The sequence below is a fragment of the Chelonoidis abingdonii genome, chromosome 2 (genome assembly GCF_003597395.2).
Source record: "Chelonoidis abingdonii isolate Lonesome George chromosome 2, CheloAbing_2.0, whole genome shotgun sequence".
Taxonomy (NCBI): Eukaryota; Metazoa; Chordata; order Testudines; family Testudinidae; genus Chelonoidis; species Chelonoidis abingdonii.
The window spans coordinates 239,336,290-239,360,204 of record NC_133770.1 but is presented as its reverse complement, the minus strand read 5'-3'; the positions used below and the strand labels follow the sequence as shown (position 1 = coordinate 239,360,204).

The window sequence follows — 23,915 nt, the reverse complement described above, 5'->3', positions numbered from 1 at the left end:
TGGGCTCACAGACTCTACCATGTAAGCTGCTCTCAGCTACGTGAGCGAGCACTTTTGGCCACCCGCTGCTTGGATTGTGCAACCGAATGACACTAGCCAATAACTCCAGCCCAGACACAACCCTAGGATCCTCTGTCTTGCAGGGTGCAGTTATGCCCGCTGGACTCTGCAAGCTTATGTGAGTTGGTCAATTTAACAAAGAAATTGACATATACCAGGCTTGTTATCCCAAGGGGAGTCTCTGACATGCTTCAAACCAAATACACTGCTTCAGCTAGAATAAACAAACACATTTATTAACTACAAAAGATAGATTTTAAGTGATTATAAGTCAAAGCACAAGAGGTCAGATTTGGTCAAATGAAATAAAAGCAAAACGCATTCTAAGCTGATCTTAACACTTTCAGTGCCTTTACAAACTTAGATGCTTCTCACTAGAGGCTGGCTGGTTGCCCTTCAGCCAGGCTCTCCCCTTTGATCAGTGCTTCAGTCACTTGGTGGTGGTGTCTGAAGATGGAGGTGGAAGAGAGAGAGAGCATGGCAAATGTCTGTCTCCCTTTTATCACGTCCTTTCTTCCCTCTTGGCTTTGCTCTCCTCACCTTCAGAGTCAGGTGAGTATTACTTCATCATAGTCCCAAACTGATCAAGGGAAGGGGGGTGACTCACTCAACAGTCCAACAGATCCTTTGTTGCTGCCTAGGCCAGTGTCCTTTGTTTGTGTGAGGCTGGGCTGGGTTTGTCCCATACATGCCCTGATGAGGTGTGAACTGCCCCCCTGTTCTTGGAGAGTTTTGCCTGGGCTTGTTTTAAGCCATGAGGACACATTTTCAGCCTCATAACTATATACATGAAATTACAACCTATAACATTACTATAACAACAATGCTCAATGCATCATGGACGTTCCAAAAACACACAATATGACAAACTTTGCCTTGGATACCACACAATCATATTATAAGGATGAACATGGAGGTGCAGGGTGTTCCCCTGAGGTACAGAGCATCACACCTCTCCCCTTAGTTTACTGCAAGAGGGTTAGTCACTGACTAACTCGAAGGCTGTTTGTGTTATAGTTCCCTTGACACCCAGCTATCAAGGCCATGAGGCCACATGCCTCAGTTTCCCCATTCACATACAGCAGGCCAGGTTTGTTATGGTTTCTCTGCTGTGATCAGCTTTAAATCTGTTTACAGGTATTAACAGAAAACTAGCGTTACCATAAGGTTTAATATCAGTAACAAAATTCTTATCCCAAAACGTAGCATTATTACCAAAAAAAATTATCACAGATAGGTGTTTACAAGTATCTTTATGATACCACGCCCTCTGTTCAGATAGTGTGGTTTGAAGATAGTTTGTTCATTACCTATGGTGTCCTTTGACTCTCTCCTGTAACCAGTCACTGGCTTTTCTTTCCCTCCAGTGTTCCCCTCTGTGTGGGCTCTTAAATGTAATCATGTTTCTGGAATTTTGGTATCTCAGAGTCTGGCAAGATAAGGATCGAGGGGGATCCTGCACATTGGCTGGCCCTTTGGGGAGCAATCCCCCAACCCCAGGGCTGTACATATGCAGAAAATCCAGTTTCCCTTTTGGGGTTACCCTGTCTTTCCCTCTCCCAACACTGAGTCCTTCCCTGCCCCCTAGAGGGCTGTGATTTGTGCTCTCTGGGCTAGATGTATTTATCCTTTGATCAGATGCACCTTTTGCCAGCAGCGTTTCCATAATTACTCCCTGTCTCTCACCAGCCTGGGGGAAAACACCCCCATCTCTGTCAGTTGGGTCATCTGTATTCTGGCAAACTACCACCTGGGAATTTCCTGGTCCCAACTCCTCTGTTATTACAGGCATTGTAGCTGCATCTTGATTTAAAGAGACACAGTTATACGTTCCAAAAATTTATCAGAAATGTCGTCCTGACAAACTGGGAGCTGGATTGGGGTACCCTCCACCATCCCTTTCTCTGTCCCTGAGAAGTCAGCTGTGTGACTGCTCCCCTCCAGGAGGTCAGTTACACAGTTTCATCTCAAAACCTGGGTCACAGGCTGAGTGCCTGGATGCACCGATGCTGACTCAGCCATTCTGTCCTGGGCATCCTCTCCCACATGACTAGTGAGGAGACATTCCTGTACCCCCACTATTCCTTCCCCAGATTCCTCCTCTGGGCCCCCTCCTAAGACACATTTCTCTGTGCTCCCTAGGAAGGGTTCTGTCCCTAGTTATCTGCAAAACGCTGCCAGCTAACAACTGGGACAGTTTTCTTAATCACTGACAACAACTCTCCTGCCCCTGCCCCTGCACCAAACTACAGAGCGTCACACCATCATCATCAGGTAATAGAGGAAATCAGAAAGAAAGAAGCAGAAATTATCTTTGTGACCTCCTATTGTCCCTGGAGGCCTTAGTTTCCCAACTCTTCTATAGTCGTGTAGTAGAGCCAGAATGCACCGGAAGGACAATCCAGCTCCACTATAGCACTGTGCCCTTCCCTCTGCAGTGTAGGGGTAGGGTTAGAAAGCAGCATGGGGACAGGGTTAGAAGGTGAGACTAGCAGGGAGATGCTGCAGTTTAAGACTACACCACTGCTTGTGAACATGTCAGTGGAGCCATCATTGTTCTTCAATCCAGGGCCAGATTTATTATCCAGTGGTCCAGTTCTTCACAAGGATTTAATAAAGTTAAATCTAGAAACTTGATATTTGAAAGAAGGTTTCTAGAAGGAAAGGATTACTCTGCTGGGCTCATTGAAATGCTATTAGCATATAGGAGAAAATCAACAACAAAGCTTACTCAAGTATCTGGTCTAAATTCTAAGTTTGGCATAGACAGAGACATATTTAGCATTAAGTAGCCAATGTGTTTCATGTTCTGGAGTTTTTACAAGATGGTTTTGGTATCAGGTTGCAGGCTCATACCTTAAAAGTATGTGGTTTTGCACTGTCTGCAATTTTGATATATCCAGAAAATCTTCCATTTTCCACCAAAGGGACATACAGTATTTGACTATCAAAAATGATCTTTTTGATCACTATCACTTTGCGAGAAGAGTGTCAGAACTGGGAACTCTGTCAGCTGATCCATCCTGCTGCATCTTTCACAGAGATCAAGCGGTTTGAAGAATGGGTCCCATCTTTATTCCAGTGGGGCACCAGATTTTACTCAGTATGAGTGATGGCGGTCTCATGGACTGAGAAAGCAATGAAATCTGTAAAGCTGCAACTTGGGCATAGATACACTTACCAAGTTTTACAAGATAGATACTCAGCCTTCAGCCAGTGCAGCCTTTGACAGACAGGTCCTGGATGCTGTAGTGATTCCTTAGAGCAGAGGTCAGCAACCTACAGCACATGTGCCAAAGGTGGCACGCGAGCTGATTTTTGATGGCGTGCAGGGCGGGCTTAGCTGCTCAGCCCACCGCCACTCTGCAGTTCCCGCTGCTGGCCCCTTGCCAGCTGGCGTCCCGCTGCCAGTCCCACTCAGCACCTGCTGCTGGCCTGGGTGAAGAAACCCCAAGCTGGCAGTGGGCTGAGACACCGGCTGGCAGGAGCCAGCGGCTGAAACCCCAGAAGGGGGCTGGCGGAGGCGCTCAGCCCACCCCTGAAACCCCAGAGCTGGGTGGGCTGATCCGCTCAGCCTGCTGCCGCTCTGGGGTTCCAGCTGCTGGCCCCTTACCAGCCAGGATCCCCACTGCAGCCCCACTCACCTTGCTTCCAGCGCAGGCCCCCTGCCAGACAGGGTCCAGGCTTCCAGCCCTGCTCAACCCTATCAGCCTTCAGCTCCACTCACCTCAGCTGCCAGTCGGGGGTTCCAGCTGCTGACCTCCTGCCAGCCAGTTATCAACTTATAACTCAGAAGCCTCTATCTAAATACATGCCACCAGACACTGGAAAACTCAGCAAGGAAAAGCAAGGGCAAGGATAACACTAAACTAGTAAGATCTGCATTTTAATTTAATTTTAAATAAAGCTTCTGAAACATTTTGAAAACCTTGCTTACTTTACATATAACAGTAGTTTGGTTATATATTATAGACTTATAGAGAGACCTTCTAAAAAACGTCAAAATGTATTACTGGAACGCAAAGCCTTAAATTAGAGTATATACATGAGAACTCGGCACACCACTGCTGGAAGGTTCCCAACCCTTGCCTTAGAGTAAGGGAATCCTTTTTCTCTGTGACATTATTGTGTACCCTCCCTCATAGGCACCAACTTTTCAAACTACCGGAGGATGCTTGACCCCCAACTCTGCCCCAGTCCCTGCCCCCAACTCCACCTCTACTCTCAAGGCACCCCACCTCTTCCTGCCCCACTCCTGCCCCACCCCTGCTCCGTCCCCTCCCCACTTCTTCCTGCCAAGTTCTGCCCCCTCCCCTGAGTGTGCCACGTCCCTGCTCCTCCCTCTGCCAGCCTCCCTGAATGCCACAAAACAGCTGTGGGGGAGGTGCAAGGAGGGAAGAGGAGGCACTGATCTGTGGGGCCCGCCGGTAGGCAGGAGGCACTGGCGGGGGGGGCGGGTGAGAGCTGATGTGGAAGGTCCCGGTAGGTGCCCCGCACCCACCACTTTTTCCCCATGGGTGCTCCAGCACCTATGCCCTCCCTTGGAATTTTGTCACTGCTGAGAAAATCCCACACTGAGAATCTGTGGACCTACGTCTGAGAGAGAATGGCAGAATTTGTGGTGGCTTACTTGAAAATGTTCCTTTCTTCAAAGGCATAGGTCCACAGATGTAGCCCTCTCTGAAAAAGTGAGATCTGTTTAACTTATGCTTAAAATTCTCAGCAGTAGTTAAATGTTTCTTGTTCATGATCTTCTGATGCTGAGTATTATTTTTGCAAGGTGCTGATGCAGGACAAGAGATTCATTTTTTGTCTCACAGCCCAGAAGGGCTAGTTTTGGAAGTATCTCAAAACTGAGAGGGTTTCTGGAATTTGGGAGCTCCAAGTAGCAACCACAGATTCTCCTATTGCAACACCTCACTCATGTATCTGCCCTCTCGCTCTTTTAAGAAAACTGCAGTATCTCATCCAAACAATAGTTTTGTGCCAAGATTCCTACTAACCTTGTAAATACATAGACCATTCCATTTTGGGTGCTATGCATGGGCAGACTGAATTTAATATTTAATCACTGGCTTGAGGCAAATCCTGATCACCTTACTCACATTCAGCTGAAGCCAATGAGTCATATGAATAAGATGAGGATTTGTCCACATTTTAAAAATAAAATGTTTAATAAATGAATATAAACAAGAAAAAGATAAACCAGAAGAATGTACCTTCTCAGAACTATGCTGAGGGATGATATAATCAGAAGTCCACATGTATTCCATTATTAGACCCAAGGGCTTGGGTCACGGGCACGTCATCCCCATGCAGAAAGTGAGCATGCTGAACAAATATACTTATGGTTTAATTGAAATTCAGTATCAGATCAAACTCAATCAGTGAACATTAATGCTGTCTTATGTGTTTGTCCGTGTAAATTATTCTGACAGATGTTTCCTCTCTTTTCATACATTCTAAGTCATGTTTGACCCTTCATATCTCAAAAATAGATATTAAATATCTTTTTTAAACTACGTATAAGATCCACTGAGGATTGTGCATACCTTGAACAATGAAAAAGCTAATTATTGCTTGATTACTTAAATATGTCACTGAAAGAGCAATGAACATTAAATGAATAATCTATCTTTTTTGTTAATGTAAAAATAATAGCAATTTTGCATTGGTTAAAATGTTAGTTTTAAGTACACATAAAGAAATGTGGGTATTGGGGGATGTAATTCAAAGAAAATAAATCATTTAATATTTTAAAGATTCCTATTACCTCCCAATGGGATACAGCACTATTAATTTTCCCTGAGTAAAGAAGTTGTTGAAATTCTGATGTTGTAAAATTAAACTGTAAATATCAGTTTCAACCCACATTTTCTTGCTAGTAGAATCAATACTTTATAGGTTTGCTGTTCAGAAGGTGTGCAGAAAGTCCTATTTTGCCTATGTAATATGTGTTTATATAACTGGGAATAATGGCAATATCTTTAAGTGATGTAACTATCAGGAAATGCGTGGTGAAAACCTTAGTGTCTGCCCTTGCACCTATGCAAAATCAGCTCTCCTAGCAACCAGCCATTTCCTAGATGCCTAGTTCAAGAGTTGGAAGTATTTAGGGTGATCTCTTTTACTTCCATATCCCCTCAGCTATTAGTCACATGCTCCTTGTCAGACTCAATTGCATACCTGCAAATGTCTTTGAATTGTATTGTCTGTTCTTGAAATAAACTAAACATATGTATGATCACATACAATTATATAACATGTTTAACAGGTATAAACATATTTTCCATTTATTTTCTCCAGATGGCTCATATAGTATAATACACACAATGCCTATCCTAGAGCATTTTAATTGATAATGAGGTTATATTAATTATCCATCCAAAGTATGACCTCTGCAGTCACACTTTCATTTAATGTTAACGATTAGAATTAACTTGGTTAATGTAGATTTACAGTGTCTGGTGGTATCTCATACCTTTCCAGAATGTTGAGTTCAGCAAGACTCAAACCTCTGAAAACCAGGAAATACACAGTTGAGGTTCACAGCAAAGCAACCTTAACTCAGGCCCCCTGGAGCTGACAGTAGCCACTGGGAATTATCTACATGCACTCCAGCTGGATTCATTGTGTTAGGTGCAGTTGTATTGCATGGTGGAAAAAATAGTTGGATCAGCTTGACAAAGCTGTGATTGTGATACAAGTAAATATGAGCAGTCCTGCCCCTCTCAGGAGGGGTGGGTCTGTGCCCGTCTCTCAATCCCATGTCTTCCTGCCACCCGCCGGAGGAGAGAGATGCATGTGTACTGTGACAGATACAATATGCCTCATTTCAGTCAGGAGTTCTTAAGATGTGTCAGTAGCAGTCCACGGGGCAGAGGGATTGTCAGCAGCTGGGTAGGCTGTAAGAGTGATCTGTAGATTTAATGATGGCTAAGTGAAAGTAAACTGTGAAGTGGAATCCTGAGTCAAAGGTGAAGGGATTGGTAAAAGGATTGTAAAATTTATCAAGTGTGGTGGTGTTTCTGTATGCTGAATGTTTGAGTGCAGGGCAGGTATAAGTAGCTCCTGTTCTGTACTGTTCTCCTAAGCACAAGTTTTGCCTTAGGAAAGAGAAGGTGCTAAGACACTGTCCCATTTGCTATTCCCTGAATGTTCTGCACTCTCTGCAAAGGCAGAGGATGAATATGTGTGTTACTGCTGTATTGGGGCATCATTCAGAGGATAGAGCTAAAGTTGCATTGGCATGTACCTTACCTCTTTATCTCCTGGTTTTCAGAGATTTGAGTTTTGCTAAATTTGATGTTCTGGAAGGGCACAAGATATCACCAGATAACCTTAATTCTTCATTAAATAAGGAGGTTTTGTCTGTAGGTTTCCTAGTTTGTTTGTTTTGCTTTTTGGTTGTTTTTTTTAACAGAATGAGAAATATTTTTGGTAGGAGTAGAGTTCATTTAAGCAATTGTAGTTATCACTTAGGTTTGCAGTTGAGGTGCTACTATGGCTAGCTAAAGGTAAAGGATGTTATGTGATTCTTAAGTTGTCTTCCCCTCTCCTGCACACTTTGTCAGATTGGAATGGTGATAGTGGTCATGCTTTGAAATGTTTGGAGGATGAATTGCTGAGAGGGCAGATCTGTCGTCCAAAATCTTGGCAGTTTTATTCCATGTTGGTTACAGTAACTTTAATCAATTGAGAGAAGACTGGTGTATGTCTCTCCTCCTCTCCCCACTATCCCCTGCAACATATATTTTCCCACCAACATTTCCAACTAATCCCTTCCCTTCCCATGTCTTTAAGTCAGTAACACTTTAAAAGCCATTAGCATGTAAAAAGTTGTTCCTTGCTATCTGGTGGCCTCTGCTGCTGCATAACATACCACAGGCAGCAACTTACTGGAGTTTGCACATTCTCTTGGTTACGTAGCACAAGCAGTATGCCCAGCAGGTCCAGTGCCTCCACTAGGCCCCCCATCAGGTCCTCTCATCCATGCTTTGGCCAGGCCTCCATAGCCATGCCCCTGGTCCACTCAGTTCCCCTCCCCCAACTTCATTTCCCACACGCCACATGGGGTGGCATGTACCTTAACTTTGTATTTCCTGGTTTTGAAATGGGAGAGCAGGCAGAAGGGTTCAGATTCCCCAGATCCAAGCCCCCTTGAGAAAACGTAGAGGGGCTCAGATGGGATAGGGCCCCCAACTCACATGGGGGGAAGTGAGAGGGACTCAAGACTCCTCTAGCAGGGCAGGAGACCCAGTTTCAAGCACACACACACACACACACACACACAGGGAGATTCTGGCCTCCTTGGAGTACCAGGGTCCCCAGATTCCAGCACACACACAGGAAGGTAAAATGTGATGCTGATAGGCTGCATAATTCTCTGTACTGCTCTTACCAACCACCCTCAGCTAAACTAGTAAATGGATCATAAAAACTAATACTGTACTGAAGTGTTTATTGAGGGAACTGAATTGTTCATGACTATGAACAGTGACCTATGCATCTTTACTTTACAAAAAAGTTTGAGATTTTAGACTTCAAATCAAGAAAAGACTTTTATTTTAGCCGTTGAGCCCTATCAGTAAGAATATATACAACAAAGCACAGACACTTCTTAGTTGTATACCATTGCCCTTTTTGACCTGAGCAGCTAGTCAAAGTTTGGGTCCCTGTGGATGTTCCTCTTGGGAGTAGAAATTGACGATGGAGTCTGGTATTTTCTTTGATGCAGTCTTGTTTATTTGCAACTGTGGCAGGGTAGACTAGGTCCGGAGGCCCCCTGCTGGAGGCCTTGTTTCCCTATAACACCTTGCCCCAGAACAGAGGAGAGAGAAGTCCTCCAGACAGCCTACAATGGCTGCAGAGGAGCGGCCCAGCAGAGAGGCTGATGGAGTAGCCAATTGGGCCAGAAGGGCCCTATATAAGGCAAGCAGCAGAACAAAGAAATTCAGTTGCTGTGTGGAGCTCAATGAGGGAAAACTGGGGGTATGTCTACACTACAGGATTATTCCGATTTTACATAAACCAGTTTTGTAAAACAGATTGTATAAAGTCGAGTGCACATGGCCACACAAGGCACATTAATTCGGTGGTGTGCATCCATGGTCCGAGGCTGCAATGGGATTCCCTAACTGGGGAGTGGGGGGCGCGATAGATGGAACCCATATCCCTATTTTGGCACCGGAGCACCAGGGCACCCAGTACGTAAACCGCAAGGGGTACTTTTCAGTGGTGCTGCAAGCACTGTTGGATCACAAGGGACGTTTCACCAACATCCACGTGGGATGGCCAGGAAGGGTTCATGACGCTCGCGTCTTCAGGAACACTACTCTGTTTAAACGGCTGCAGCAAGGGAATTACTTCCCAAACCAGAAAATAATAGTTGGGGATGTTGAAATGCCTGGGGGACCCAGCCTACCCCTTGATGCCATGGCTCATGAAGCCATACACAGGCAGCCTGGACAGTAGTCAGGAGCTGTTTAACTACAGGCTGAGCAAGTGCAGAAATGGTGGTAGAATGTGCATTTGGGCCGTCTTAAAGGCTACTCGCTGGCGCACATTACTTAGACTCGCTCAGACCTGAGCCAAACCAATGTCCCCCTTTGTTATTGCTGCTTGCTGTGTGCTACACAATCTCTGTAGAGTAAGGGGAGACCATTTATGGTGGGGTGGACAGGCTGAGGCAAATTCACCTGACCGCTGATTACAGCCACAGCCAGACACCAGGCGCGATTAAAAAAGAGCACACCAGGAAGTGGTGCGCATTTAGAGAAGGCTTGTGAAAATGAGTTTCATCACGGGCTAGGGTATGGTGAACTGTTGTGTTTTGTTTCCCTTGATGCCCAACCCCTTGATTGACTCATTCCCTGTAAGCAACCCACCCTCCCCTTCAATTATAGCTTGCTTAAGAAAATAAAGTCACTATCGTTTTAAAAGTCATGTATTCTTTATTAACAAAGTCATTATAAAAAGAGGGAGAGAAATGACAAGGTATCCCGGGTGTGGTTTGGGAGGAGGATAGGAGGGAAGGGAAAGGCTAGTAAAAAGCATTTCAATGTAATGACAGCCTTTTGGTTGGGCTGTCCACAGGGGTGGAGTGGGCAGCGTGCGCAGCGAAGCCTTCCCCCACGTGTTCTTACACGTCTGGGTGAGGAAGACATGGAACATGGTGAATGGTGAGGGGGTTACAGGGGCTGCAGCGGCACTCTGTGACCCCGCTGCTCTTCCTGAAGCTCCACCAGAAATGTTGGAGGGATATCAGTTTGATCACGCAGCAACCCCAGCGTTGCATCCTGCTACCGCGCTGATCTTCCTGCCTACACCTCTGATCTTCTGCTGCCTCATCACCTCTCATCTCGAGTTTGTCCTCTCCTATCCTCACGTTGGTCCCTCCTGTCCTCACATTCACTGGCTTTCTTTCTCCTGTAATTTGATACCACGTCCTTCCACTCATTCAGATGAGCTCTTTCATTGTGGGTCACTTCCCATGATTTCCAAGAACATTTCAGTCTTGTGTCTTCCTTTTTCCTCCGCCTTATCTGAGATAGCCTTCGGATGGAGTAGGGAGACTTGAAAAATGTGCAGCTGCATGGGGAGGGAAAAAAAAGGGCAGAGAAGTATTTAAAAAAGATACATTTTACAGAACAATGGTTATACTCTTTCACAGTGAAAACAACACAATTCACCTTACATAGCACATGTATTTCACTACAAGGTCGCATGCTGGTATCTGGAAGATCACTGCTAATCACCCCTCTTCCCCTTATACACCTCCCCCCATCACATGGTCTGGTAGCAGGAAGATCCCTCCAGATAGCCAAACGCGAAAAAGCTCAGCGCTATTCCCCTCCTCCCCGCACTTAGCTATGTGCAAGGAAGGATTTCTTTTAAGCAACAGGCAAACAGCCAGTAGGAATGGCCATCTCTGTCCCCTTACTTAAATTCCTGAATTTCAGCCAGGTTACCATGAACGATATCACTCTCCTGAGGATAACACAGCAAGATAAAGAAACGGATGTTTCTTGAATGCCAGCAATCACCGGGACCATATGCAGCTATGCTTTGTCATGCAATGATACCCGATTACTTGCTACATGCATGGCGTGGTAAAAGTGTCCTACCATGGTGGACGGAATAAGGCTGCCTTGTCCAGAAACCTTCTGCAAAGGCTTTTGGAGTACCTCCAGGAGCGCTTCATGGAGATGTCCCTGGAGGATTTCTGCTCCATCCCCAGACATGTTAACAAACTTTTCCAATAACTGTACTGGCCGCGAATGCATCCCAAGTCCTCAGGGCAAATCAATCATTAAAAAACGCTTGCTTTTAAACCGTGTTTTATTTACAAAGATGCCACTCACCAGAGGTTGCTTCCATGGCTTTCACTGTCTGGGCTAGTGGCTTGGGAGGGCTGGGAGGGTAATTCCGTCTGGGTGAGAAAAAGCTCCTGGCTGTTGGGGCTAATGGAGTGCTGTGTGCTCTCTGCAAGCTCATCCTCCTCTTCCCTCCTCCTCATCTTCCCCGTCCACAGAATCCTCAGCCATGGCTGAGATTACCACCCCCACCTCGGAATCCAGGACAGGGGTGGGGTAGTGGTGGCAGACCCCCCTAGAATTGCATGCAGCTCAGCGTAGAAGCGGCATGTTTTCGGCCCTGCCCGGACCTTCCCGTTTGCTTCTTTGGTTTTCTGGTAGGCTTGTCTGAGCTCCTTAACTTTCACTCTGCACTGCACTGAGTCCCTGGTGTGGCCTTTCTCCATCATAGCCTTGGAAATTTTTCAAATATTTTTTCATTTCGTCTTTTGGAACATAGTTCTGTTAGCACAGAATCCTCTCCCCATACAGCGATCAGATCCAGTACCTCCTGTGCGGTCCATGCTGGAGCTCTTTTTCGATTCTCAGGAGACTGCATTGTTACCTGTGCTGATGAGCTCTGTGTGGTCACCTGTGCTGGCGAGCTCTCCACGCTGGCCAAACAGGAAATGAAATTCAAAAGTTCGTGGGGCTTTTCCTGTATACCTGGCTAGTGAATCCGAGTTGAGATTGCTATCCAGAGCGGTCACAGTGGTGCTCGGTGGGATACCGCCCAGAGGCCAATACCATCAATTTGCGGCCACACTAACCCTAATCCGATATGGTAATACTGATTTTAGCGCTACTCCTGTCGTTGGGGAGGAGTACAGAAACCGATTTAAAGAGCCCTTTATATCGATATAAAGGGCCTCATTGTGTGGACGGGTACAGCGTTAAATCAGTTTAACGCTGCTAAAATCAGTTTAAACGCGTAGTATAGACCAGGCCTGGGTGCCTAGATGAACACCAGCAGGACCGTGGACAACTCACTGCAGAGAGATCACCAGACAGAACCCAGCTCAGGGAAGGCTGCCAAAGACCAGGTGCCTGGCTGGCTGGATAAAATAGCAGCGGGACCATGAAAAGGTCAGTACAGGCAGGCTGAGCCCGGGGAACTCAGCACAGATCCTGGCCAGACCTGAGGAGGGTACTGAGATGGGCCCTGCTCATCTGGTTGCTGACTGAGCTCAGAGAGGACTGCTGACAAAGACACCAGCTGAGGGTATTGAGATGGGCCCTGCCGGGATGGTTGAAAAAGGCAGTGCCTCTGGGTAGAAGTCTAAGAGGTATGGTCCTATACCAGAGCCAAGATAAGAACTTAGACTGTATACCCCAGAACTGGGGACAGTGCATGCGGCTCTGCCAGAGGGCTGAGTTGCTGAAGACCTACTAAGAGAACCATCAGCTGAGGCGGTGCTTGCAAGAGGCGGGTACCACACCAATGTAAGAACTAAAACCAAACACAGGCTCACACCCAACCAACCAAAGTGGGCTGCCCATGAGAGGCAGGTGCCATCCTGAAAAGACTGTGATTGCAGGTGTATCGGCCAGAGAAAAGGGGATGCTCGTGAGAGGTGGGTGTTGACCCCATTAGAGCAAGGAATATATAAAACCCTGTTTCTCCGAATGCAGGAGTAACCGAAACCAAAAGGAAATTGTTTATTTGCTTACAGACCCAAGCCTCTTGAGCCAGCACCAGATTAGAAGCTCCCTCTCTAGCTTCTTCAAAGGCAGAGGCACAATTGGGGGGGGGGGTTTCAGGGCCCCCCTTGGCCCCTCACCAGAGCTGGAAATTTGGTCCAGCTGCCCCTCCAAATTTGAATGGTGTTGCAATTTCATATGCCTGGTCATCCCCAACCTTTGAAGTCCTTCTGGCACCCAGGACACTGGGCACTCGCAGACCCCATGGAGAAGCAGAGTAGGGGGGCACCACGAATCCTCAGTCCCCAGAAAGATGTGAGGATTGGATCTGGGCTTTTGATGGTTCCTGGGGAAGCAAAAATGTGGAAGGATGATGGGGTTTGATGCTCCCAGAACCACCTAGCCCCTGGTGGGGATGGTTCTTTTCAGCTTGATTGCCTCTCTGGATAAGAACTTGGGGCTGGATGTGGGGCAGGGACAGAGGTGTAGTGAGCGCCCTCCGTACTCTCCGACCGGAGGGGGCCCCGCAAGGAAGGGGGCCCCTAAAAGTGGCAAAAAAAATGTAAGGTATAACTAGGTAAGTGACATTTATTGACGCGATTGCACAATCCATGTCGGTTTTACTGACAAAACCGTGAAGTCATTATGATACATCATAATGCTATTGGCTACATCAGTTGTCTGTCGGTCAGTTTCGAATTTTAGTTGGACCCATTCAAAGAATGTGTATTTGCGTTCATAATGGCGGTCGGCGGATAAATGTTATTAATTTAGTTGTTTAGTTTTTTATCGTTTCCAACGCAGAAGCGTGCTTTGTGATGTCTAAGAGAATGTATAAGAGCGGAGCTAGTAAACGAAAGGCAGCAAAAGATGCCGAGAAGGAACTTGAGAAAATTCCAAAGTTGTTCACGTATTTTGCGCTGCAATCCAACGTACAGGTACAGGCACATGAAACGGACAGCGCTAGCAGCGACGAATCGTATCCAGAAGTATCCAGAAGTGCTTCAAGTGAGGTCGAAGGTGAAGCCAGTTGTTCTACCAAACAAACTGTGACAGATATTCCAGCTGCTGCCGGGAAAGAAGTATCTGAATCTGAACCACTGACTGATGATCCAGGAGATTGGCCGTCTATAATATTGGACAGGCAAGTGTGTGACATTGTTGCACGTGGCCCACCGCAGCAGAATGAAAGTTACGAATTTCCATTTAACGAGGAAAGACGGAGGTTCACAAGTACTCATTTCTATCGAACCATGGCAAATGGCGAGAAAATAAGACGTTCATGGTTAATGTACTCAGTTCAGAAAGATGCCATTTTTTGTTTTTGTTGTAAATTATTTGGCACTGGCGACATACCGCTACGTCGTGGAACATCTGCTTGGAAAGCACTGTCAAAAAGACTTCAGCAGCATGAAACAGGCAAAGGTCATCAAGACTGTATGGTGAAATGGTTTGACCTTCGGTCAGGCATAGTAAACCGTACATCTATTGACCAACTCGAATTGCAGGCTTTTCTGAAAGAAAGAGATTTCTGGAGAAATGTTGTCAAACGCATGGTTGATGTCGTTATTTTCTTGTCCGAAAGAAACTTGGCATTTCGAGGAAGTAATGAAAAGCTCGGCGATCCTTCGAATGGCAACTTTTTGGGACTGTTTGAATTGCTTGCAAAGTATGATACTGTCCTCAGCGAACTTTTACAGAGGATTAAGAAGGCAGAGACACATGTTCAGTACCTCAGTCCACAGATCCAAAACGAGCTGATTCAACTTGTTGCCAGTAACATTCAAGAGGCCAACATAGCGCAGCTTAAAAAAGCAAAATATTATTCAGTTATTTTGGACTGTACTCCCGACGTGTCACATGAAGAACAGATGTCTGTGGTGTTACGCTTTGTTGAATGCAACGGTGAAGATGGTGTCAATATTCGTGAAGCGTTTGTTGGTTTTCTTAATGTTCATGATACAACTGGCGAGGGCTTATTGGAAGCGTTTCTTGAAAAGGCAAACAACTTAGGAATAGACATTGCTGACATGAGAGGCCAAGCTTATGATAACGGCGCAAATATGAGAGGAAAGAATAAAGGAGTTCAAGCCCGCATGCTAGAAATAAATGACCGTGCCTTGTATGTACCATGTGGAGCTCACACTTGGAATCTTGTGATCTCAGACGCGGCAAAGTCATCTAAATATGCCATTGACTTTTTCGGTAAGGGGCCCCGGACATATGTTCGGAGGGGGCCACGTTCTTTGTTGCTACGGCCCTGGGCAGGGAGACCAAGAGGCTGGGTGTGGGTGGGGAAAAGCTTGAAGCAGTGTGTGGGAGAGTGCGGGGCTGGATGTGGGGCAGTGGTAGGGTACCCCCCCCCCAGAATGGCATGCAGCTCATCATAGAAGCAGCATGTCTGGGGCTCTGACCCAGAGCAGCCATTTGCCTCTTTGGTTTTTTGGTAGGCTTGCCTAAGCTCCTTAATTTTCACATGGCACTGCTGTGGGTCCCTGTTGTAGCTTCTGTCTATTATCCCCTTTGAGATTTTTTTCCAAATATTTTGGCATTTCGTCTTTTGGAGCAGAGTTCTGATAGCACGGATTAATTTCCTCAAACAGTGATCAGATCCAGTACCTCCTGTTCGGTCCATGCTGGAGCTCTTTTGCAATTCTGGGACTGCCTGGGCACCTGTGCTGATCAGCTTACCATGCTGGCCAAACAGGAAACAAAATTCAAAAGTTCCCAGTGCTTTTGCTGTGTACCTGGCAAGTGCATCTGAGTTGAAAGTGCTGTCCAGAGCGGTCACAATGGAGCACTCTGGGATAGCTCCTGGAGGCCAATACCGTCAAATTGCGTCCACACTACCCCAAATTCGAGCCGGCGATGTCAATTTCAGCGCTAATCCCCTCATTGGGGAGGAGTACAGAAATCGATTTTAAGAGCCCTTTAAGTCGACAAAAATGCCTTTGTCGTGTGGATTGGTGCAGGGTTAAATCAATCTAATGCGCTAAATTCGACCTAAACTCATAGTGTAGACCAGGGCTATGAGTGGGATCCACATGTACAAATACTCAAAAAAATGATACTTGCCTGGCAATAACAGCCCTTCTGCTAAATGTTTTATCACTGTGGATCCCAAGCGCTGCCTTCCATGCCTGCTTTTTTTGAGTTTTCCTTAAACTGAGATTCTAAACTAGTGAGGGAACTGAGCTCTCGCTGCGGGTGCTCTATTGTTTATACCATTGGTTGTGGGGAGGTGAGGACGTGGAGGATTGAGGTGTGTCTCAACCAGACACTGCTATTCAGAGATTCTGATCTTGTGCATGGATATCTAAAATAGGATCCACATGGACAAAACATCTTGAAGAACCATAGTTACTATATGATAAGTAACAGCTTTTCTCTAAAATGTTTCTAGAGTATGTGATTGGACATGTCCATTAACAAATTTGTGTGTGTGTGTGTGTTGGAATTTGATCCAGCTGAGTGCATATTTCAATGAATCCCATGGCTTGTTTCTAGAATGTAATAAAAATTTATTTTAATAATGAGTAAGAATTATATAGCTGTAAAGTGCTCTGAGTTCAGATGCAGTAAAATGTTTTTTATAAAAGTAAGTTTAAAATACTGTCAGCTTCTGAGCACACCCTGTGTTGTCCTTCAAGCTCTGATCTTTGGTGACATTGCTGCTTCAACTTTCTGATGCAGCAGGCTGCATTAGCAAGGGAGATAAGTGTCTGCGTTGAGACAGCTCTTCAGTGCTGGTGCCCTGGTTCACCCAGGAGTTGAGGTACCAGTGCCATGGGTAGCTGAGTGGCTCTGTGCCAAGGCATTGGTTCTTGAAGGGTGACCAGGCAACAGCACCAGGCAAACTACTTGTCTGCACTGAGGCATCAACACTTGAACTCTCCATAATGCTGCTTTAACCATCCCTACAATACACCAGCATTCATGTACATGTACAAAATTCAGTTCTGCAATCTCTACATAAAACTTAGTACCAAATTTATATCAGTCACTAACAAAATTCATTGACATGAGTTTTCCTAAACTTTACTGAAAAATAGGTCTTGCAGCTATTTTTAATCTGATAGTATAATCTCACTTAGATACATGGATACAAAACTATGCACAGAACTTTGTATAATCCAGTTATGAAAGCTACACCAATCCTGTAACACATGATAAAATAACCAATAAATGTAGTCAGAGTTCAGGGTTGCTTATTGGTTGGTCAGGCTGATGGTACATATATGTGAGCTATCAGTATTAGAAGGGAGGTAGTCTGTGATTCAGAAGGGGAACTGATCAAATAAGTTTCAGAAAAGGTTTTGAATGACGTTTATTTCCTTGCTTTTTTGTTTTGCCTTGGTAAGTTCTTCAGTTTAGCACAGTGGTCTCAAAACTTTTTTGATCACGCACCCCCCAAAAAAAAAAAAGCCACTTGGACTCCTTGCCGAACTGCCGAGGGAGGGGGAAAAAAAAAGTGGCGCTGCTCCAGCAGTGCTCCTCTTGCCACACACCCCGAAGGATCCTCTTGCACACCCCTGGGGGTTCGTGCACCCCACTTTGGAGCCCACTGGTTTATCAAGCTTAACTCAGAGTTAAAGAAAATTTTTGTAGGGGATTGATATATAAGTGCACATCAGCACATGGGGGTGTGTGTGTGTGAGAGAGAGAGAGATACATTCAGGGACAATGAATGGTAAATGTTAAAGGTGATTGTGACCAATACATTTGGCTTAGAAAAAATGTGACTGTGTTTAACAGTATGTTTTTATTTTGGTAACAGTCACCTGACCTTGAAAGACTCTCAGACTTCACTGCCAATAAAAGATCTATTGGAACCTCATCTCCTTAGTTAGATACCCCTGTAACCAGAGACTGCAGAGACAACTACATCTTTCTGTTCACTTAATTCTCAACAGAATTTATTGCAACATCATAATTAGAGTATATCAGAGCCAATGATGAAATGATCCAAGCAAGAGCCTAATATTTTAATTCAAAAAACACTAAAGAATATTTTGTACAAAAAGATTTTCATTTTTTGCTCAAATAGGAGAGTGTGACCACTATTTTGCATAATATGTGTGGATGCATTAATTTATGCTTATTTTATGGTAACATATTCTGAAATAAAAGGCTTTCAGTTTGGTGATAGTTTCATTTATATGACAGAAATGTTATAACTACCAATTATACAGCTTTTGCTTCCATTAAAATCTGAAAATTATTAATGGGTTTTTAAATACAAATTTACATGGATAATCTTGACAATTATCAGTCTGTTTTGAACTTATATTTTGGGGAAATATTTCCTAAGATGTTTGTGGTGAGGCAACTCAATTATGGTCATTCCAGTCAATCTGCTTTCAAGCCTGGGCACGGTACAGAAACTGCAGTAGTTGCATTGATTGAGCTCCTGGCAATAAATGAAGACCAAGTGTCCATGCTGATTTTTCTTAGATCTATCAGCAGCCTCTGAGAACACTGATCCTAACATTTTGTGTAAATGATTGTGGTCCTAAACAACCTGGTTAAGACTGCTCTGAGGGGCTCCCTCTTCTAAGGAAAAAAAAAAAAGAGTCAGAGCTGGGCAATTGTTCATCTTGCCTTAGGGCTCCCTCTCAGTACCACAGGATTCCATCTTATCACCCCTCTTGCTCAATGTGAGGCCACTAAGAGTATGTCTACACTGCAATTAAAAACCCACGGCTCTGTGTCAGCTGACTCAGGCTCATGGGGCAGGGGTTAAGGGGCTATTTAATGGCAGTGAGACATTTGGGCTCAAGCTGGAGGTGCATCCTAGAGCTTGGGCTCTAGCCCAAGTCCAAAGTTTACACTGACATTAAACAGACTCTTAGCTCAAGCCCCATGAGCCCAAGACAGCTGACACAGGCCAGCTGTGGTTGTCTGATTGCAGGGTAGACTTACCCGGAGAGTGTGAGTGAAGAGCTGTGGGCTATTGTGACTTTGATATGCCATTGACATTTACGTCTACATTTCATTTGGTCTGACCTGACTCATGTAGTTGAGGTTTTTACTCACTAGGGAAGCAATCAGAAGAAATGGCAGAGATTATATCAGCCCTCTGATTGAGCAAGTTTGTTACTCAGCTTTGCAGTATGAGGGTTCTATTAAATATTAGCATCTCCAGGACACCCAAGTTACAGCTGAGGCCAAGACTGGTTTTTTTCACCCATGCTCACAAAGGAGAGCATTATGTTCTCTTTAGGATGCTGACCTCTCTTCAGGTATTAGTGCCTTTGTCATCTCAAGATGAGACAGCTACAGTATGTGCTACATTAATACATTAAGTAAAGCTGTTGATTAATCGCAGTTAACTCACACAATTAACTCAAAAAATTAATAGTGATTTTAAAAAATTAATCGTGATTAATTGCAGTTTTAATCACTGTTAAACAATATAATATCAATAGAAATGTGTTAAATATTTTTGGATGTTTAGCTACATTTTCAAATATATTGATTTCAATTACACCACAGAATACAAAGTGTACAGTGCTCACTTTGCATTATTATTTTATACAAATATTTGCACTGTAAAAATGATAAAAGAAATAGTTTTTTCAGTTCATCTCATAGAAGTACTGTAGTGCAATCTCTTTATCATGAAAGTGCAACTTACAAATGTAGATTTTTTTCTGTTACATAACTGCACTCAAAAATAAAACAATGTACAAATTTAGAGCCTACAAGTACACTCAGTCCTACTTCTTATTCAGCCAATTGCTAAGACAGACAAATTTGTTTATATTTACGGGAGATAATGCTGCCCACTTCTTATTTACAATGTCACCTGAAAGTGAGAACAGGCATCGGTCTGCACTGTTTTGGATCGTTATCAAGCAGAACCCGTCATCAGCATGGAAGCATGTCCTGTGGAATGGTGGTTGCCGATGAAGAGACATATAACTCTTCAGTGCATCTGGCATGTAAATATCTTGCAACGCCAGCTACAACAGTGCCATGCGAACATCTGTTCTCACTTTCCAGTGACATTGTAAACAAGAAGCAGGCAACATTATCTCCTGAAAATATAAACAAACTTGTTTGAGTGACTGGCTGAACAAGAAGTAGGACTGAATGGACTTGTAGGCTCTAAAGTTTTATATTGTTTTATTTTTGATTGCAGATTTTTTTGTATATAATTCTACATTTGTAAGTTCAGCTTTAATGATAAAAAATGCCTTACAGTACTTGTATGAGGTGAATTGAAAAATACTATTTCTTTTGTTTTTTACAGCACAAATATTTGTAATAAAAATAAATATAAAGCAAGCACTGTACACTTTGTGTTCTGTGTTGTAATTGAAATCAATATATTTTAAAATGTAGAAAACATCCAAAAATATTTAAATGGTATCCTACTATTGTTTAACTGTGCAATTAATTACAATTAATTTTTTAAAACTCTTGACAGCCCAAATTTTAAGATCATTTGAACCTGTAAGAATGTGGCTGTTTATTAAAAAGCAGAGCTTCACATCAAGAGAATGTAATAACACCAGTGCTCTGTAATATGCACTGGTTGCCTGCTAGTTTTATGGATGCAATTTAGAGAGTTGCTTTTGTCTTGATATATATATAAGGAGCATCCCAAAGAAAAACGTCAATACTGTTGGGGAGTGGGCCTAATTGACAACAGCTGGATTAATGACTCAGCGCAACATGTTAGCAAGTCATGCCCTGACCTCTGTAGCAGGATGTTATTTGGAGGAAGTCTTTTTCACCCTTGTACTCACCCTACCCTCCCTCCCGCCAAAAAAGTGACAGTTTTAAGGGTTTGAGTGTTTTTTGCATTTGGGCATCCAATATGAGCTGACTAGCATTTGATTTTTTTCAGAGGTACTGCTCACCTGCAGCTCTCATTAAAGACAACTTGAATTGTGGGCACTCAGCCAGCACCTATAGATGGAGGCACTCCTTACAGATGTCATTGATTTTAAGGCCAGAAAGAACCATTATGATCATCTAGTCTGACCTCTTGCACAACACAGCCCATAGAATTTCACCCAGGGATTCCTGCAGCTCGCCAAGCAACTTGTGATTGAACTAGAGCATATCATTTAGAAAGACACCCATGAATTAGTGAACAGCTTTTAAAATGTTGACCTAAGTGACACGTCATGCAGAATAACAGTGTGTGTGGACGATACAAAATGAAAATACAGTGTGCTCTCTACCACTCTCTAGATCTTTCAAGAAACTTTAATATTCTGCTTCTACAAGACAGACACAAAATACAGCTCTTGATGGAATAAACTTTCCTCATAAACATCTTAGATGCTTTTTGAAATTTGCAATTCTGTAAAAATTAAAAACAAACAAAATGTTAAGTTTTGGGTTTTGCTTGCTTTTTTGGCAGTTATCTTACATATGGTGATAACAAATTGGGAAAAACGAATAGTGAATTTGCCTACCCTTTTTTGTGAATCGCCTTATAATAACTAAACTATTGTGTGGTTTTCTAAAGTTAATAAATTCACTACTTATTTCAAGATCTATGTTTTTAGGATTGAGGGTAGAAAAATCCATGTTGCTGATAGCACTCCCTTCAGTTAAGATATGGTTGGAAAATAGCTAAATGTGAAGCTCTCTTTTTTAAGAGAAAAACATATGGTTATGGTGTTGAAAAAAAGACTAAATAGCCTCACTAGAGCTGATCAGAAAAAAAATCAGCAATTTTCTGTTAGAAAAGCTGTTTTACAGACCAATGTTTTTGCAAAATCATATTGTTAGCAGAAAGTTTCTATTAAAAATATTACATTAAAAAAGTTCATGTAGAAAAAAATTCTGAAAAAATATTGAAATTTCATTTCAATGCAAAATTTTAATTTTTAAATATTTTTCCCACTTCTGTATTTTTCATTATTTAATGACATGGCAACCGTCTACTAATTAGAGGAGCAGGTGTTTTCACTATTCCTGTGTTAGACTGATATTTTTCTAGGATATTGAAAACAGATGCTTTGCCAATTAATACACTGAGTGCTTACCTGGTTTTCTTGTTGGAATTGTCAGTGTCAAAGTATTTCATTACAAAACAAATAGGCACATTGAACAAAACAAAAAAAGAAAAAATGTTTTAATCTGTAGTAAGTAGCAGTTCCCCTTAATGGTTTTTAAACTAAAAATACAATACCATTTTTCAACTATTATATTATGACACGACTTGATGTGAAATATATTCGTTAATACCACTACATCATGAAATAAAGTAAAAAATAATATAACAAAACAACAAATGGAACAAAACAAATGGAAATTCTGGGTTTTGACTGGCTCTGCTCTTTGCATGCTTACCTGTTCCCTGTGGGCCTTCCGCTGACTTTGATTTGCTCTGGAACTTTAATTACCATCAGCAGGAGTTTTGTGCATGGATCAAAGCCAGTATATGGCTTTAAGTCTCCTTTGAGACAAATCCGCTTATTTTAATAAAATAAATTAGCTTTTGCTGTAGTCGAGGGAGTGGAACTAGTATTGCTACTGTATTCCCTCATAAATGGGCAAACTTACTAGCTAAATCCTGTTTCCAGAATTGGCTGTTGGTGAGGATAAATAAAGCAGAAAATGCAGTTTGTATTTCACAGACCACAGGGTAATTACAAAACCAGAAGATTATCCTTTCATTTAAACTGAGCAGATTGTGTTATGTAGTAGCCACAGCTGGAAGAACTGTTTCTGTTAGTCCCTTTTCTTACCAAAAATCACACTGTAAGTGAGGCTCCCGTTTAAACAGCATGTTCTCATTTTAAAATGGGCCCTGGGGAGTTGTGGGAAGGGGCGGCATGATTTACCAGCCCTTCAAAAAGAAGATTGCAGTTGCCTTAAATCTAAACCCTGAGCTGACCAGAGGAACATGCATTGAGCCAGGTCTGGCATTACAAATTAGGCCGGAAGAAAACCTAAGCAGAACAAGAAGCCGCTGTATTCTTCACCTGGTACAGAAACAAGCCAGTGCTGGTTTGCTGAGTAATCCCTACAGCAGCCAGGGTGAGCTGGCCAAGCAGGGGTCGATGCGCCCCCCACTGGCATGTGGTCCATTCTGCAGTGAACACTAGGGTCCATGTGGCCTTGCTGTGACTCACACGGCTTCTTCCCCAGCTGTTGTGGCAGCTGATTGCCGGGCTGCAGGGCCGGCTCCAGGCATCAGCTTATCAAGCAGGTGCTTGGAGCGGGGCGGCACTTTCAGGTATTCCCGGCAATTCGGCGGAGGGTCCCTCACTCAGGCTCCGAGCAAAGGACCTCCCGCTGAATTGCCGCAGATCGCGATCGCCGCTTTTTTTTTTTTTTTTTGGCTGCTTGGGCCGCAAAACCCCTGGAGCCGGCCCTGCCAGGCGGCAGTCGGGGAGTAAGCAGAGCTTAGCCCAGGAACAGGAAGGCAGGAGTAGATTTAAAAACCTGCATACCCAGCCACAAATCAGCCACTGGCCCCACAGGGGACATGTGTGGGAGGCGAGGGGCAACGCGTCGGTTTGGTTTCATTCGGTTCCTCTGTGGGCAGCACCAGCAGCTTACGGGACCCCTGTAACCATCTCTTCTAGGCGATCAGCCAGTTCGACCCACCGCGTGAGCAAAGCGCCTCTGGGCCTGCGGAGACGTGGCAGCCTCTGCGAAATTTGCAACGTTTTATACAAATCAAATATATTGGCGAATTACCTTTGTTTCCTGCCATCTCAGCTCACAAGGAGGGAGCAAGCAGGGAGCGCGGGCACGTGCTTGATGAGCATCCCTGCGAGCGCCCACGTTAAGCCCAGCGGGCTGGGCGCTTCAGTGTAGGTAGGAAGGTCGGCTGGGGTTTCGGATGGCCGCAGGCTGCAGCCTCTATGGAAGGGATGAGTTTCTCAC

General features: G+C 44.0%; 2 protein-coding genes across 3 annotated transcripts in view; both read left to right on the top strand.

Moving 5' to 3' along the window:
* The window catches only part of PPP1R42 (protein phosphatase 1 regulatory subunit 42), a 74,460-nt gene that overhangs the window by 43,358 nt on the left and 7,187 nt on the right, over positions 1-23,915 (top strand). Inside the window, exon 9 of one of the 2 annotated variants that reach the window (XM_032795139.2) lies at positions 17,833-18,197. The exons of the other annotated variant lie outside the window; for it this stretch is intronic. Within the exon in view, the coding sequence (XP_032651030.1) occupies positions 17,833-17,905 (73 nt within the window). The 3' untranslated portion in view covers positions 17,906-18,197. Of the gene's footprint in view, positions 1-17,832; positions 18,198-23,915 lie in introns of those variants that run through there. 2 annotated transcript variants of the gene reach the window in all.
* On the top strand, positions 13,600-16,484 carry LOC142046434 (zinc finger MYM-type protein 1-like). Its single transcript, XM_075063404.1, has 3 exons — positions 13,600-13,617; positions 13,860-15,260; positions 16,459-16,484. Exons 2-3 carry the CDS (start codon positions 13,874-13,876, stop codon positions 16,482-16,484), a joined length of 1,413 nt encoding a protein of 470 aa, XP_074919505.1. The 5' UTR covers positions 13,600-13,617; positions 13,860-13,873.